The following is a 19,026-nucleotide window of genomic DNA, read 5'->3' on the forward strand; positions in this document are numbered from 1 at the left end:
AAGATCAATTAATCAAGAGAAAGTCTATTAATCTGATATCCATTTTTTCTGGGAGGGGTGGGGTGGGGTGGGGGATGAGTTCCACATTCATTTGTTAATTCCTGCTGCAAATAAATTTAAATTCCTTTCATAGATGCTCTGGAAGCAACATGTCTGTCAAAGTGTTGCTTGACAACTTGAACAGAGTAGAGTTATTATTATCTAGTCCTTTAAGTCTCTGTTCCCATGACAAAATTGTCCCAAGATTAGACAGATCATGGCAAAGCACAACTCATGACCCTTCCCCAAGAATGCATTTAACAGGAAGACACACATAACACTCTTCATCAGAAAGACCTCCAGGAATGTTTGACCCCAATACTACAATGTTAAGCCACGAGAAGACTTCACTTGGATCTTTAGTTCTTGCCTGCAACTCTAGCAGGTAGGTGGTGCAATGGATAGAGAGCCTAGCCTGGAGTCAGGAAGACTGAGTTCAAATCCAGCTTCAGACATTTACTAGCTGTATGACTCTGGGCAAGTCACTTAACCCTGTTTGCCTCAGGTTCCTCATCTGTAAAATGAGCTGGGGGGGGTGGTGACAAACCACTCCAGTGTCTTTGCCAAAAAAAGCCCCCAAATGGGGTCATGAAGAGTTAGACATGATTGAAACAATGGTATCTTCCAAAACATAAGAGATCTGCAATGGTAATATGTGTAGTATAAATCTCAGACCTAAGTTCCAGCCCTACTTTTATCTCCTTCCTAACAGTGGGCTAAGGGCAGAAACTGTTGCTCTTAGTCCACTGACTTTTTCTTATAATGAATACCACTTTTTAAGTTTTACATTTAATTACTCCCATCTCTTTGACTGTGGTAGCATGTTATTTTTAAAACACAAAAGCTAAACTAAATGATTCCCTTAGAGCAAGAGTTCCATGTGCTTTTGACTCTGTACTGGTCATTCTCCAAGGGTACTGATGAATACCTTTTGCCAGCATCTGACTTTCTGTTTCACATTCACCCTGATAATCAGAAGACCACTGACCAGAGTAATAATATTTTTCATAAAATACTATGCTCCATGGATACTTTCAAAAAAACCTGCAGACACTTACATGACCTGGTACAAAGTGAAGTGAACAGAAGCAGGAGAATATTGTACACAGGAATATTGTATGATGATGAACTGAGGTTGGCTTAATTATTCTCTGCGATACAGTGAAAAAGGACTCAAGATGAAAAATGATCTCCATATCCAGAGGAGGAACTGATGGGAGTTTGAATGCATACTGAAGCATACTATTTTTTACTTTATTTTTTTCATGGTTTTTTTGTGGTTTTCTTTCACAGGGAAGGAACGGAGAGCATTTGGAACTTGAAAATTTTAAATTAATGTTAAAAATTGATTTTAAATGTAATTGGAAAAAAATAATTGTGTGGGGGGGATTTTTGTAAGGCAATGTCTGAGGTTGGATTGAACTCAGGTCCTCCAGACAACAGGGCTGGTGCTCAAAATAAAATATTTTTTAAAAATACATTATGCTCCAGCCAAATTGGATTCTTTCTGCTCAATGAATGTGCTCAGAACAGGCTTCATGCCTTAACTTGAAATGTCCTTGCCTTCTTTACTGGTTGAAATAGTATCCATTCTCTAAAGCCTGTTTCAAATGCTATTTCCTCCATAAAGTCTTCCCTCACCCTCTTTGCTAACCTCTCCTTCCAGACTGCACATAACACATTTTGTTTTATACTTCCTGAATATGTTTACGTTGTAGAATTACACCATACACATAGTTATTTATACATAAATCTTTTATCCTTAATAAAGTTAACCTTCATCATTACTAAAAAAATGTGATAGTGGGAGAGGTAGCCTCAAGCATCAGAAAGACTTGGGCCCAGATTCTGCTCCTGAGGTATAGTGGCTGTGTGACAATGGGCAAGTGATTTAACCTTTCAGTGCTCCCAAGAAACTCTAAGACTTCAAATTGTAAATTATCAATCATTAATAAAAGGAATTTCCTCCTCAAACACCTCAGAAGAGTGTCAAACTCAGGGCAGCTCTCCAAAACAAATTTAAGTATATTTGGGAAATGTTTAATAAAAGAAATGACAAAAACCATAGGAAATATTAATTTATGGCTAAGTTAATATATGTACTGTAGGAATCCATTTGTGTTTGAGTTTTACATATTTAACCTATACCAATGAAATTATAAATAAGAATCAAAAAGAATTGATTGATTTCTGGAATGTAAGAACTAGAAAGGATCTTCAAGGCTATTTAATACAATTTCTTCCTATTAAATGAGGCCCAAGAAGAGAAATGAGTTACTCAAATTCCCACAAATTAACAGCAGAACTGAGTCTCCTAATTCTTATGGAATACTCTTCCCTCTACACCATAGAATAATAGTAAAATCACTTCAGATTCTTTCCTATATTCAATTGGATGTAATCTCATCAATCTAAGAGTCTCCTCTAATGATTGAGATGGATGACCATCTGGTATGACTGTTGCTCAAATCTTTCAAATGCTTTGACTCAGAGAGTCCAATCAACATGCTGGAAGCTTGACTCACTTTCTTCCAAAACTACAAGGGAATCTTTTGGATGTACACTTAGCTCACCTTTTCTTTGTATCATATATTATCTTGGTGACATATTTTACATTTATTCTTCAAAATTCCTCATTGGTTATATATCACAGCCTTCTCCTACCCTCCCACCCAGCTCTCCCTTGTCCTTATATACTATTCATGTTTACTTCCTTAAAGACTTTTGAATGTTATACCTCATTGCTATATAGAAACCCTAGTGTGATGTTGGTAGGCCTTTTTAGATAGACCTTTTCAATCACAGGAAATTTGAGGTCATTATCACTTCAGATAAATTGGCATATATTTCAAGTAAGTAATTTCTAGGGGCTCCAATATTAAACATTAGATTTTATTATTCCTTCACCCACAGCCTCCAATTCCTAAATTCCAATAAGGCAGCTATTAACCCATTACTAGTAAGATTGCTGTTTTAATAAAAATAATTCAGATTTTTAGTCAACCTAAAACTATATAGCACAAAAGTATCCAAAAAGGTTTTTATGAAAGCAATTAATATTTAATGTAAAATGTCTACCCAATCAATCCCATCTGCAACCCTCATCTTCAATCTTGATTAGTCATCAGGCTGTGTGTCTCATTTATAGAACTTGAAAACTAATGCTTTTCCAATGTTTTCAGCTCTGTCTAACACACAAAAAAGAGAGGTTTGCTAGATAAAAATAGAAGGCGTCGATTTTATGGGTAGCTAGCTCCCCTACTTGTCAGGGATATCATAGAGGAGATTTTTGTAGAACATATTTCTTCAAAACAAAAAAAAAATCAAACAGTTCTACATTTATATGTTCAATATCTGCCAACAAGAACAAGAACAACATGACTGTGGCTTTTGTGTCTTTCACTGGCTGGTACAAAACTATCCTGTCTTCCCTTATGATAAAAATAAAATAAAAGGTGGTATGGTATAATGCAATATGATTGGTTTTGGAACTGGAAGTCCTGGGTTTTGACATTGCTAATTCTGTCGTGCTTTGTGTATATCATGTCATGTCACCACACTGAGACTCAGCTCCCTTTTCTATATGTGGCTCCTAGTACCTGAATGAGTTATTTGACAAGACAGTTAGGGACAAAGGGACTTCTAAACATTAAGGTAGTACAAAAAAAGAGTTATATTGATGATGGTGATGATACACAGATATATGTTCCTATATTAATTACTTTAACAAAAATGCTAAAGATGATTCTTTGATTAGGGAAATTACATTTCAAGGAAAATAGAGTTCAAAGAACAGATTCTTGTTTGTTGGTTTAACATTTCTGTACATTTAAAATTTTTATTTATTTAAGACAATGAGGTTAAGTGACTTGCCCAAGGTCACACAGCTAGGTAATTATTAAGTGTCTGAGGTCACATTTGAACTCAGGTCTTCCTGACTCCAGGGCCTGTGCTCTATCCACCACAACACCTAGCTGCCCTTAATATTTCTTTATAATGATACATAGGGAAATTTAGGGGAGCATTTTACTTCCTTTCTCACCCATTTCCTCTCCCCACTGGCACCCCCTCCCCTCAGGACATGGAGGTCATTCTGAGCTCCTGAAGGTTATCCTAGTGAAACAAAAGTTCTGGCATCTCCAATAGAGATGGAAAGTTTTTGTGCACAGGTCTAATGACAGAATGATAATGCTAAGGAGACAGAGTGGGAACTTCAATTGATAAAATTGTAGGATCTCAGAGTAAGAAGTAATCTCAAAACCAATTTATGATTAAATATCAATCCTCTCTACAACAACCCTGTCACAAAAGGTCAACCAACCTCAAGCTAATCTGCTTTTGGATAACACTCATTACAAACAATTTTTTTCCTCATATCATATCAAACTCTGCAACTTTTCCCCTTTGCAGGGAAAATCTAATCTCTGAAGTCTAGCAAATGCTCCTGTTTTTTATAAGAGTCCTTTAAATACTCAAAGAAAACTGTTCATGTCTTAAGTATTGTCTTCTCTAAGATAAATATTTGAAGTTCTTCAGTTACACAGGTTTTAGTGTTTTAAAAGTTATATTTTTTTCTAGAGGTTGTTCATTCTGATTATGAGTAAAGTTTTCAATATCAGATTAAATAAACAAAAGGTCCTTATTGCAGAAAAAGTAACTATAAAATATTCTATAGAAATAAAAGTAGAATTATGTTCCAAGCATTGGAACTAACACGTCATATTTCCTTTGATGATCCAAGGATTTTTTGAGCTTTCCAATGGTTTTCAGACTTCTGAATTTTCCATAGGGAACTGAAAATTTGCTTAAATGGCTGCAAAAGCATCAATAATTTTATGTGATCAGAATATCAGTTAGAACAGGTCTCAGAAACTATTAATCTTGGCCCCATGAATTTTATTTTTAAAATTTTGGTTTTTAGAATTGAGAATTTAATAATTAACAACATACATTTCAATATATGAAGAACAAAAAAGAAAAATGTGTGTTTGTTATGGACAATTTGTTTTCTAAAGAAATATGTATATATCAATAAATATATATTAACTATAGCAAGATGGTAACAATATTGTTTTATTTGTTTGTGAACCTTTCTATATTTCTGCTTAATTCCAAATAACAGAGAAGGAATTGGTTGGTTAATGATATGAAATATTAGGGAACCTTTGTGAAAGTGAACATATTACCTTAGAATTCATTATAGCAAAGAAAAGACACAATATGTATAATTGTCAATCTACCCTTGATCTTATGAAATTATGTTTTTAAAAATTTAGAAAGATCAGTGCCAGGGATTTTGGAAGGGAACATGACTCAAGGAGGTTGGGATGTATTTAGAAACAAAATTCTATCTATATTATCACCAAAGATCCCAGTAAGGAAGAAAATATTAGACATCTAAAGAAATCAGTAGAATTTCAAAAAGAGATTTCCAATAAGCTTTGATTTTAAAAGGACGTGGTTAAGGATGGAAGGAAGAAATTGAAGGTTCAAAATTCACTTTGTCAGGGACACTGCTGGTTAGCACTTCAAAAGGAGGCTGAATGCTGCATGGGATCAAGAACTGCAATAGAAAGCTTATTAAAAACACTAAAGCTGAGGTGGGAAGAAAAGAATGAAAGGAAGGTCACAGAAAGACAAATACAGAAGAAAGGCAAAGGCTTTTCAGAATGTAAATCCAAGCCCATAATAAACTAAGGCTAGAGACAAAAAGGTAGCTAAATACTAGAATTTAAAAAAAAGAATAAGGAAAGACCCAATCCCAATTTTGTGTTATTTAAAAAGGAAAAGGAAAAAGTTGATATTGGAAACTATAGATAGTTAAATTTGAAGTCAATAGCAGTCAAAATTCTAGAAAGTATTATTAAACAGTTTGTGAATAGATAGGAAAAAGCAATGATTACCAAGAGTTAACAAATATTCATTAAGATCAGTTTCATTGAGATCAGTAAATTAATTTTATTTCTTTTTCTCATATGACTAGAAGTTGGGTGAGCAGGATTATACTAATGTGGATTCAAGCTAGGTTACAAGATAAAATAGCACATTTTTTTTATATAAAATAGAAGAATGTAAGCTAAAAGAGAGGAGAGTCAGGTGGATCCTTACAAAGAACTCCAATGAATGAATCAGTGACAGGAGGAAAGGAGATCTCTGCTGGCATGTTTCATGACTCTGTATTTAGCTCTTTTTTTTTTTTTACAAAGCAATGGGGTTAAGTGACTTGCCCAAGGTCACATAGCTAGGTAATTATTAAGTGTCTGAGACTGGATTTGAATTCAGGTCTTTCTGACTCCAGGGCTGTGCTCTAATCACTGAGTCAACTAGCTGCCCCCTGTACTTAACTCTTAATCTTACTCAGTATTTAAATCAATTATGTCAGGAAAAGGATCAACAGCTAAGTGAATATATATAGATGGTCTAAAAACTGCTTCTCTAATAAAAATGTTATTTTAAAAAAGAAATGTAGTAGGGGTATGAAATGATGAATATCCTGGGATCTATCATTCAGAGCACTCCTTCACAACCCTTTGAGATCTTTGAGCTGGGAAAGACACTTTAGTCACACTGGGAGTTTTAAAAGAGATACAGCCTTTGGGAGAGCAGACTGCAAGGAAGAAGCAAGGGGGTAATATTTTCAATCCCACTTGGGACTTAACAAGTCAAGTTGGAAAACACCAGTAACAGAGAGGCAGCAACAAATAGAAGAAACTAAAAGGGAGGATAGGGCTTCAACATAGAAGGGGAAGGTTGAGATGGGCCATTGGTCTTCTGCAGGAATCTTGGCTGAAGCTAAAAGTTGTACTCCTCTCTTCAGGAACTGTGTGAAGTTTTAGAAAAATAAAAAATAGATAGTCTGTTCTTTTCTCATTGGCATGTTACCTCTTTTATCCAAACATTTCCTTTATTCTGTTCCTTGGGCAAGCAAAGGAGGGCAATGACACAATTCCTATAGGATATAGGCCTCATACTTCCTTTAGAATCAAATATAGAAGCAAAAACCCTGGATTTGGGAGTCATTAATGACTTAGAAGAGTGTCCAAACTGTACCTCTATAGTGTTGGCCCATCTTCAGTTTCAGGTACCTGACTGCTGGCAAGGACCTATGACAATGTCGAACTGCTGCTAACCCATCATTGAGTGGAGTAAGAATAGGAAGGAACTCTAGGGAAAAGCCCTAGAATGTTTTGCATCCTTTTCACTCTGATCTTGATGACTATCCCTTGCTGCTGCCACTGTATCAGGATGCCACACACATCCTCCCCTTTACCAGCAGCCTCTACCATCACCAACTCCCCCCCCCCCCCAAGCTTCTTTTCTCCCGGTAATAGTGGAGATGGGCAGCTGTAGAATGAGGGAGACTTGCAGTGACTCAATAGAAATACAAGCTTAAAATGAATACTTATTAATGAAAGACATGTTTTATCCAACTCTAATATAGCAAGCATTTCCATTTCTCAGTTGTATCAATCATCTTTTGACTTTGTGACTCTAGCTACCTCTTACTCCTAGTAAGTATAAACCAGTTATTTCATTAAGAGTTTAAACAGCAAAATTAATAGATATACCTGGCTTAAAAACCGATTTCTTAATAAAAATATAAAAAGACAAGTATATTTTTATATATTATTAGAATATAACATATTGTAAATAAATATAAAAAGATATGTCTCAGAACCAATTAATGAGTAAAGATTGATAGAAGAAATAATTATAGACTAGTATGAGTTTGAAAAATAATTTGCTTGCTAATAATTATTTCATAAAGAAGACCTTGTAATTGCTTTCTAAACAACAGAATTAGCACTGTCATTCTGCATCAGTGAACATTGGATATATCAGCAAAATCCCTGAGGAACCTTGAAAAGAGACACTTGAAAATCTATCCGCAGATGGCCATTTATATACAACCACTTCCTAATCAGGCAGCAACAAAGAACAGTATAATTTATACAGTGTTATTTGGAGCATGTCACCCCAGATATTACAGAATTTCAGTTTAGAGGTATCTCTGAGGTTATCTAGTTCAACTGGGTTCTAAATAAAAATCAAGTATTAAGCAACCCCAACAAGGAATTGTTGTAAATATAACTGAGGGTCATGTTCCAGTTACATCAGATAGGTACTGAGAGTTTCTCCTACCTCTAAAATTCTGGGATTTGATTCTCTTCTAAGAGTTTTCTTCTCTTTTCTACTCCCTTCCTCTTAAATCTTTCTTTCTAATTTTCCTGGTCCTTTAGGTTTCTGGGCACAAAACCAAGTACTCACTGAACAATATTATCTATAATAATCTCTCTTTTTGCATTTGAAGAAATTGGTGAGGTTTTTTTTAAAGATGAATTTTCTTTTGAAAAACTAGTTAAGGGGGCAGCTAGGTGGCGAAGCAGATAGAGCACTGACCCCGGAGTCAGGAGTACCTGAGTTCAAATTCGACCTCAGACATTTAATAATTACCTATCGGTGTGGCCTTGGGTGTGGCCTTGGGCAAGCCACTTAACCCCATTTGCCTTGCCAAAAAAAAAAAACACCTAAAAAAAGCTAGTTAAGGTTGGGAAACAGAAATTTACAGCTGGGAGAGATCTGGTGCCATTTAATCCAACCTATATCTAAAAAGAAATCTCTCTATTACATCCCCCACAAGTGGGGATTCCAGATCCCATGGGAAGGCAACAGTGAAAAGGTACCCAGGTCCTGACAAGAGAGAGCTTACTCCATTTCTGAACTGCTCTACTGACTGGAGAACCTTCCATCAAGTCCTAGATTTCTACACCTTCCACCCATTTCATCTGGTATTGTTTTGGGGGGTCAGGTAGAACAAGAATGATTCTTCTTTCACATACTAATCTTCTATACATGTGAACACTGATATCACATGCCTCTAAATATTTTCATCTCCAGATATTGAGAGGTTAGGAGACCACTTCATAGGCAAATAGAGAAACCAGTTCAAATGTTACTATTGATGCTTGTGCCAAAGAAAGGGACTACAAAAAATCTTAATTGCAAACAGTTCTTAAAAACCAACTGAAGGATTGCTCTAAATCATGACTAATAGGAGAACTGTAATTCAAAATAATGCTGAGCTCTCACCTCACATTCAGCAAATGAACAAAGATGGGAAAAAAGAAATGTTCTATGATGGAGGGATTGTAGCAAGAAGGAAATATGATAATACATTATTGGTGGTGCTGTAAACTGGTCTAACCATTCTGGAAAATAATTTGTTGTTATTATTCATTATAGTTTATTATTAGTAGTTTAGTTTTATTATAGTATTAGTATTATCTAACAAAGCATTTTAAGATTTATAAACAAAATGAGAGATGCAGGGTGGTATAGTAAAAGGGTACTGGTTTTGGAGTCAGAGGAATAAGTACATAACTGTTGAAGATGCACATAAGGGAATTCTATTGAACTACAAAAGAAGACAACTAGGAGGAAATCCAAGAAACATGAGAAAATTGCATGATCTAAGTGGAATAAGGAAAACACCTTATACAATGACTACAAAAAGAATAATAAATGAAAGTTGAATACCACAACATTATAATGACTAGGCCTGGTCCCAGAGATGAGGAAATGCAAAATTAGGATACACTATGGGTGATGAATGCTTCAGAGGTGGTGAGATGGGTTCATAGTTTTGTTTAACTGGATGTGTGTGGAGTGGTTAGGGCAGAGGGGCTCTATCTAGAAATGTAAATAATGTAAAATTAAAACCCCTTTAATAAAACTTTAAAAAAACTTAAAATGAAAAGCCTTGGTGGGTGGCATTGCTGAAACCTTGCTTCAAAGCATGGTGAGCTTTGAATTAATTTTGCTCTCAGACTTTCAATAGTGATTTACTGACAAAGGATAACAGGCTTTACTATAAATACATGAAAAATGTACCATTTATTCTGAGACCAAAGGGATTTAAATGAAAAGAGCTTATTTTTGAATTGCTATCACTTGCCTTCCATCAAGAGATTCATTACAGCATTATTTAGAGGAAAGGAGGCTGGTCTTGAAGTAAGGAGACCATGCCTTGTGTCTTAGCTCTGACAGTTTTATGACCCTAGGGAAGTTACTACTCTTTCTGATCCTCAAGTTCCTTATCTGCAAAATGAAGATAATACAGAACTTTATAAATTTAACATCAGATTTTTCTCAGCCAGCTCCTGTTTCATGGCAACTTAGCTGCCCCACTAGACCTCTTGCATTTTTTCTAACTTTGTCTTCTCCCATTAAAATGTAAGCTCCTTGAGGGCAGGGATTATTTTTCTTTCTTCTTGTATTTGCATTCCCAGAATTTGACACAATAAAGTTCTCAGTCCTTAATAAATGTTTGTTGACTAACTGAAAAAAAAAATTAAAGTGCTATACAAATTCCAAGTTTACTTAACCAACAAGTTTTTTTTGGTACCTGTCAGGTGTCCAGCACTGTAGGTGACACAGATTGAGTCAGGAGAATAGGAGTTCAAATCCAGTCTCACATATTTATCATGGACTAACTAACCCTGTGACCTTGGGTAAGTCATTTAACCCTGACTGCCTCACATCTAGGGCCATCCCCCAGCATCCTGATTCATTTCTGGCCACTGGACCCAGATGGCCCCCTCACTCAAATCCAGTTTTTTAAGGACAGGGAAAACCTTTCCTTCTGTATAGGCAAAAGGCAAAGAACTAGAACACAGGGGGAAAATGGAAGTTAGGGAAAAAGATGAGGTTATTTTGGGGGTCATAAATTGGAAGAAGTAAGTGGACCTTTGTCTATATAGAAATGACCCTGGGAAAGAGAAGGACCACTTCTTCCTCAAAGACTGGAATAAAGGAGGAGAGAATGATAATGATATAAAGGGGTTTAAGAGATGTAATTTGGAGAAAGAAAGGAAACTCACAGAGAATGGCCTCGTTTTTTTTCACTAAGGTTATGTGGTTACTTCCTCAGATGATAGCTGAAGGAGTATGGCAACAATGAGAAGCTTGAGAAGATAAAAGATGACTGGGAACAATTGTCATGGGGAGTGTAATACAGGACCAGTGTGAGAGTGGTAAAAGGAATGATTTGGAGCAGTGTTAACTTAGATAAAATTTGATAACATAGGTTGTTACTGAACCCAATCAGCAGAGTTTCACAACTTTCTCTTGTTTTGTTCTACATCACATGGTTATTAGGAGTGGAAGACAGGGATGTGAGAATTAATGGGTAGAACAAGAGGGCAAGGGTTCAAGAGAACAGAATAGTGTTGAATTGGACTGGTTAACCATTGGGTCATAAGATTAGAAAGAAGGGGAAATGAGACTAAAACAGGGGAGATGGTCTAGATAGTTCTGTTGGCTAGTGGGACTGGAAGGATGAAAAATATATTTAGGAGGCTTAAGGCATAGAAAGATATGAAATTATAGGAAAAGTTAGTAAAGAGAATTTAAGAACTTTTGATCACAGTAACTGAATACCTGTGATAGATGTTAAGATCATAAAGTATGATTACTATAGTGTGTGATTAAACTATATAGACTTAAGGTTTAATGAATACTGGATTTTAACTTTGTTTCAGACTCTTCCTAATAAAATCTTTTCTATTATCTGCTTTTTAATTTTTTTGACCAATACGAAAGAGTTTTTGATAATTACTAGTTTAGTGTATAATTTGATCTCTGGAAGTGCCATTCTCCTTTCATTCCTGCTTTTCCCCTATTATTTTCTTTGAGATTTGATCATTGAAGCTTCCGATTGGTATTTTAATTGGTATAGTTGTAAATTAATTTTAGTAGTATTATAGTTATTACATTAATGTTAAGAGCACTGAAAGACCCTTCATTTATTTTAAAACCATTCTTTATTTCTTTTTTCTTTTTCTTTTTTAGTTTTTTCCAAGGCAAATGGGGTTATGTGGCTTGCCCAAGGCCACACAGCTATGTAATTATTAAGTGTCTGAGACTGGATTTGAACCCAGGTACTCCTGACTCCAGGGCCGGTGCTTTATCCACTACGCCACCTAGCCGCCCCTCATTCTATATTCCTTTAAGGGGATTTTGTAACTGTATCTGTGTAGGTACTGATTTGTATCCTGGTAGAATGACTTTCATAAATCTTATGCAATTTATTTTCAGTTATTTTGAAAGAAACTTCTCTGTTATTTTCTTCTGGATTTTTATTATTGCTATGTAGATATGCTATTGGTTGTTGTGAGCTAATTTTGTACACTATTACTCTGATAAAGCTATTATCTCTGGAAAACTAGAATAAAGAGCCTTTTTCCAACCTATTAATATCTATCTAAATCCAAGAGCAAACATTTTATGCACTGGAGAAAAGTTGAAGAGGCCTTTCCATAAGATCAGTAATAAAACAAGGATATTCATTAACACTATTATTATTTAACACAGTGCTACCAATGCTAATTGTAATGAGAAGACAGAAATAAATGGAAAAAACATAGGTTAAGAAGAAACAAAATTATCATTTTTTGCAGCTAATATAAAGGACTTATTTTTTAAAAACCCTAAGGAGTTAAACAAAATTTATTCAAAAAATTAGGATACTTAACAAAGTTGCGAGCTACAAAAATAAAGTAAATCATCAGTATTCCCATATGTTATCCAAAAAACCCAGGAGAAAGAACTTGAAAGAGAATTCCATTCAAAATAGCTACAGTAGTTATAAAACAGTTTGGGAGTTTATCAAGATTTATTCGGGAGCTATATGAATCCAGTCAAGAAATATTCCTTGCAGAAATAAAGGCAGATCTAATAATTAGAGAAGCATCAAGTGCTCATGGGGAGGTCAATCCAAGACAAAAGTTGGAATACTACCTAAATTTATTCAGTATTATAATCAAAATTTCCATGTAATTTATAGAGGTAGTAAAAATCTTAATGAAATTCAAATGGAGAAACAAAAAGGTAAAGATAAAGGAGGGAGTTTAAGCAACACTAGATCTCAAACTATACTACAAGGCAATAATCATTAAGGCTGACTGAAAAATTGTGAGACTGATCAGTGTACAAAATTGTGTACACAACATAGAGAAGCAAGCCTACATATAAGGATAGTATTTCTTAAACCTAAATTCCCTAAGAAAGAGTTGCTGTATAAGGAAAACTGGAGAGCAATCTAACTGAAATTAGGATTAGATTAACACCTTATACTATATATCAAGTTAAGTTCCAAAAGAATACATGACCTAGATATAAATATAATTAGAGGAGCAAGAAATCAGAAGAAAATAACTTTCAGATCATGGAAAGGTTGAGAGGTCATGACAAACAGGTGACTGAGGGAATCAAATAAGACAAATGAACAATTCTGATTATATAAAATTAAAAAGTTTTGTATAAGCAAATCTAATAGATAGTAGTTTGAATTAGAAGAGAAATAGATAAATGATGGGGAGTGGGGAGATGGGGGAGAAATCCTTGAAGCAAATTTCTCTGATTGAAGTCTCCTATTCAAGGTATGCAAGGAATAGATTCAAATTTATAAGATTATTCAGTGCTGTTTGCCTTCAAGAGTCATTTCCTCCACAGATAATTGACCAGAAGATACATAAGCTATCAACAACTATATGGGAAAATTATCTAAATCACTAATAAATAGAGAAGTTCAAATTAAAGCAATTAAAATTCTATTTCACACTCATAAGACAAAGATAACAAAAGAAGAAAATGACAGATGTTGATGGGGTTGCAGGAAAACAGGTACATTAATATACTATTGGCAGGGCAGCTACATACACTATTGGCGGAGCTATAAATTAATAGCAGCTAGGTGGCTCAGTGGATAGAGCACTAGGCTTGGAATCAGGAAGACCCATCTTCATGAGTTCAAATTGACCTCAGACACTTAGTAGTTTATGTGATCCTGGTGAAGGCATTTAACCCTGTTTGTCTTAGTTTCTCATTTGTAAAATAGATTGGAGAAGGAAATGGCAAACCACTTCAGTACCCATCTGTAAAATGAGCTGGAGAGGGAAATGGCAAACAATTTCAGTACTCTTACAAAGAAAATAGGGGCTCAGGGGTGCTCATGACTGAACCACTCAACAGCCTCAAAGGATGAATTGCTCCACTCATTCTGGAAAGCAATTTGGAACCATGCCTCCAAAGTTACTAAACTGTTCACACCCTTTGATCCAGTTATAGTACTACTAGGCCTATATTCAAAGAGACAAAAGAAAGAATAAAGGGACTATTTTTTTTCATGGCAGTCAAAAATTGGAAATTAAAGTGGTGATTGAGTAATGGATAAACAAGTTATGATATGTTTGTATAATAGAATATTTCTGTGCTACTAGAAATGATAAAATAGATTTTGAGAAAAAAGAAGGAAGATCTCTGAGATGTCATGATAAATTGAGTCCAAAGCCTAAAGATGACTTGTGTCATTCCTCTCCTGTCAGAGAAATGATGACCTTAAAATGCAAACAAAGAATACATTTTTGGGCAAGGACATTGTGAGATTTTGCTTTCCTGGTCCAAACATGCTTAAGATAAAAGTTTTATTTTTCATTTTGTTTTTGTGGATGTTCAATGTGTGGGGGCACAGCATTAGTAGCAATGTGTTAAATAATAATAGTGTTAATGAACATCCTTGTTTTATCACTGATATTACTGGAAAGGCCTCTTTAACTTTTCTCCAGTGCCTATAATGTTTGATCTTGGATATAGATATTAATATGTTAGGAAAAGGGTCTTTATTTTAGAGATAATAATATTTTAGAGATTCCAGAGATAATAAATAGCTTTATCAATAAAGGTAATCTCCTATATCTAGAATTTTAAAAACTATTGGTTGTTCAGTCATTTCAGTTGTGTCTGATTTCCTGATACCATTTGGGGTTTTCTTGGCAATGATAGGAAACTAAGGCAAACAGGGATAAGTGAATTGCTTGAGGTCAACATAGACAGTGTCTGAGGCTGGATTTCAACTCATTAAGATGAGACTTTCTGATTCCAAGTCTAGTTCTTCCTTTATTCTTTCTTTTGTTGCTTTGTATATAGGCCTAGTGGAAGTATAGCTGGGTCAAAGGGTGTGAACAGTTTAGTAACTTTTGGGATATAGTTCCAAATTGCTTTACAGAATGGCTGGAGCAACTCATCCTTAGTGAGCCACTGTGGAGTGGTTTAGTATGAACAACTCTTTGTGACCTTAGTTGGGTTTTTCTTGGTAAGGGTACTGAAATTTCCCTCTCCTGTCCATTTTGCAGATGAGTATGAAGTGGTTTACCATTTCCTTCTCCAGTCCGTTTTACAAATGAGAAACTAAGGCAAACAGGGTTAAGTGCCTTCACCAGGGTCACATAACTACTGAGTATCTGAGGCCAATCTGACTTGGCTCTATCCACTGTGCCATCTAGCTACCCTTTAGGAAAAATTCCACTCCCTTATATGATAGATGAAGAAACTGATGCCTACAGAAGGTAGAGGATTAGTTAATGACTAAGGTTCCTTACTAATTCCTGGAAGGGAATTCTAAGATGCCAAGACACTATAAATAGTCTCCTTGACTTAGACTCATGTGTTTTCTTAAGTTGGAAAATACTGATCTCTTAAAAGAAAGCATAATCATTAATAGATATGTGGGCATTTTTTTTTTCAGAAAACCACAAATACTTTTAATGAATATTTAGAGCTTTAAAAACTTGTCATTTGTAAACTCACAGCCATAAACATTCCTTTGTATCTGTCTCCTTTTGGGCTTTCCCATGCCAAGCTACTAATGTGTAATTACTAACATACTAATTACAGTACAGTAAATTACTAGGAGAAAGTGAGTGTGTGCAAGACAACAAGTAGCTCAGAATTCAAAATTTTTGAGCACTGTGTATTGGCCAGAATTTTGTAACTTGCTCAGTGGTGTAGAGGATAGAAGATTGGACCTGAATTTAAGGCTCTCTGAATTCAGATTTGACCTTAGAGATTTGTGTGACCCTGGGCAAGTCACTTTACTTTTATAGCTTGGCATTATATGGGTAGAATGGAATAGTAGCAATAAAAGAGGTATAAATAATGCACTATGGTTGTTCATAAGAGGCCAAGATCATGTGTAGATGGAAGTGGGATAGGATGGGGGAAAGCTTAATGGAGCAGTTAGCAATAGAACTAGACTTTGAAGGATGGGCAGTAATCCAGGTAGGTAGAAATGGGACCCAGGAGAAAGATATTTCAGTTATATTTAATATTGTGAACAAGAGTTGGCAAGAAACTGCAGGGGGTATTCTGGAATAAGCAAAAGTTACCTATCTGTAAAAAAGGAATAACATACTAGGTTGTACAGTAGGTACAACATCAGGACTAAAGTCAGGAAGACTTGAGTTCAAATCTGACTTCAGATACTTACTTGTTCCCTGGTTGTCATTTAACCCTGCTTGCCTCAGTTTCCTCATCTGTATAATAAACTGGAGAAGGAAATGTCAAACCACTCCAGTATCTTTGCCAAGAAAACCTCAAATGGGGTAACAAAGAGTCAGATATAACTGAAATAACTGAGCAACAACCAAAACCCAACAATAACAGTAGAACCTTTCCAGGTCTTTTGTGTTTTTCTGCAGTGCTCTCTAATCTCCCAGTTCCCCATTCTAATCACTAAGTATTTATTTTGCATTTCTTTTGTATTTTCTCATTAAACTAGGTCATATTCTACTCTGGCAAATATAATTTCTCAAGACTAGGTACACCTTATTTTTTGGATTCCTCTCTCTCATCCCTATCGCCAAAATATCAAATCAGTTTGATCACTCAATACAGGATTAACAAATGCTGATCAATTGCATAAGGCATTGTGCCATTTTTAAAGAACTATGACTCTTTTCTCTTTTAATTTCATCCTTCAATTTGTATTAAATTAATTTGTAATTTTTAATTTAATTCTCTTTTAATTTGTGGGGAGGGGGTTGCTCTACTTACATAAAGGGAATCTGAATCCTATTTTCCATTGTCTTTGCTGCCATGGCTTTTCCTTTCTTTAAGTGGACTAGGACTGCTTCAAGGATTTTGAGGAGTGACCAGAAAAGGGGAGAAGCAGCCCTGGTGCAAAAGAATATGCCAGTCCTTGATCTACACTGAGGATTAGCAAAGCAGCTGAGCAGATGGCATCTTGTTCATCTCTGTGTCCCTTCCAAGTCCTTGCACAGGAACAAACTTGTACGTGACAAGCTTTGTAGTATGCGATTTGGAATCAGCAAGACCTTAAGGAGAGGAAAGGAAAAATGCATATAATACCTCCCCTCTGGCACTATATTACGTGTTTTGTGAGCTTCAGAGCTATTATAATCCTCATTTTACAATAGTTGAGGAAACTGAGGTTAAGTGAAGTCTGAGGCCAGATTTGAACTCAAGAACTCCTGACTCCAGGACCCACATTCTATCATCACCATCTAGCTGCCTTCCAAAACCTGGCTCTAAATTCCTCATGATACTTATTGGCAAAGAGACCATGGGTAATTATGTTAGCCCTCTGAGAATCAGTCTCTTCTATAAAATAAAGATAAAAATAATTGCAGTGACTACCTCACAGGTTGTTTTGAAGCTCAAACATAGGTAAGGCCCTTTGCAAACCTTAAAGTTATTATATCAGTATGATTTGGAAGAAGATGATGTGTTTTCTAAACAAATTAGACAATGAACTACTTAGATCCAAAGATGTTCAAAAGTGGGAGAAATCCTGGGTCAGAGAACATAGAATTTTAGAGCTGAAAGAGCCCCTAGAAACCAACCTGTGCATAGGTACCCAACATGTTGGCAAGGGGGCAAATACAGCTCATGTTACCTGGGAAGGATCCCACCTAAGAGGTTCCGGTCCAAAAATGTTTTTACTTTATTAGCCAGGATACCAGAATTAGTAGGTTAGATAGTGGCTTATCCATACACTCATGTATACTTATACACCTGTCTGCCTCTAATCTTTGTAACTGATAGCTTCCAAGTGACTTGTTAAAAGGCAAGGGTCAAATTGTAATTGTAAAATAATATCATGGCTTCAATCTAGTTTGATTTCTGACCATGTGGTCCGCTAATGACAAAACCTAGAAGCCCTTGATCTAGCCCACCTATTTCCCCTTATTTCAAGATGAGTAAACTGATCCTTATTATTTCATCAGCAAGTATTTATTAAAATGCCTACTGTGAACCAGGCATTGTAAAGCAAAAGACAGACCCTGCATAAGGTATTGTGAGGACTTAGTAGGTAATTTTTTTAAGAGCTAGAATTCTTTTTCTCTTTTAATTTGTATTAAATTAATTTATAATTTGTAATTTTTTTGTAATTTGTAATGTTACTCCATTTACATTAAAGGAATCTGAATTCTATTCTACAATGTCTCTGATTCCCTGACTTTTCCTTTCTTTGGATCCAGACTGCTATGAGAATTTGGGGGGCGGGAACCTCACCTAAAATATGAGAGACAACATGTACATGTATAAGTATATGCAAGAAACATACAAAGTAGACATGAAGGCAGCTAGGTAGCATAGTGGATAGAGCTACTGATCTGGAGTCAGGAAGACCTGAGTTCAAATCTCACCTCAAATATTAAGATGTATAACTCTGGGCAAGTCATTTAATCTCTATTTCAGGTTCCTTACCTATAAAATGGGCATAAAACTAATACCTACCTCCTACAGTTGTTATGAGGATCAAATGTGATATTATATGTAAAACACAGCATGGTAAGTAATATATATTAGTTGCTATTATTATTATTATTATTGTTATTACTATCCCCTTTGGAGGGAAAAGTATTAGCAGCTGGGGAGGAAGGACTAGTAAAGACTTCCCACAAAAGGTGGTTCTTTAAGCCGAGTCTTGAAAGAAATCAGGGATTCTAAGCTGTAGGGTTGCCATTCTGAGCATGGGCTATAAGAATAGGGAAATGTATGTAAGGAACAGTAAGTGGATCAGCATGATTAGCATGTCCAGTGTAGGATGAGGAGGAAATGGATATGAAAACTGAACGGACTACACTGTGAAGAACTTTTTTATTTTCCATTAGAAGTAATAGGGAG

At 35.5% G+C, this 19,026-nt stretch overlaps 1 protein-coding gene across 1 annotated transcript in view; it reads right to left on the reverse strand.

Moving 5' to 3' along the window:
• The window catches only part of MAP6 (microtubule associated protein 6), a 41,447-nt gene extending 24,288 nt beyond the window's left edge, over positions 1-17,159 (reverse strand). The window contains exon 1 of the mRNA XM_074188826.1: positions 16,930-17,159. Coding sequence (XP_074044927.1) covers positions 16,930-16,973 — 44 coding nt within the window. The 5' untranslated portion in view covers positions 16,974-17,159. The remainder of the gene's footprint in view (positions 1-16,929) is intronic.
• Positions 17,160-19,026: the final 1,867 nt, after the last annotated feature.

This window comes from Macrotis lagotis, chromosome 1, assembly GCF_037893015.1.
Source record: "Macrotis lagotis isolate mMagLag1 chromosome 1, bilby.v1.9.chrom.fasta, whole genome shotgun sequence".
Taxonomy (NCBI): Eukaryota; Metazoa; Chordata; class Mammalia; order Peramelemorphia; family Peramelidae; genus Macrotis; species Macrotis lagotis.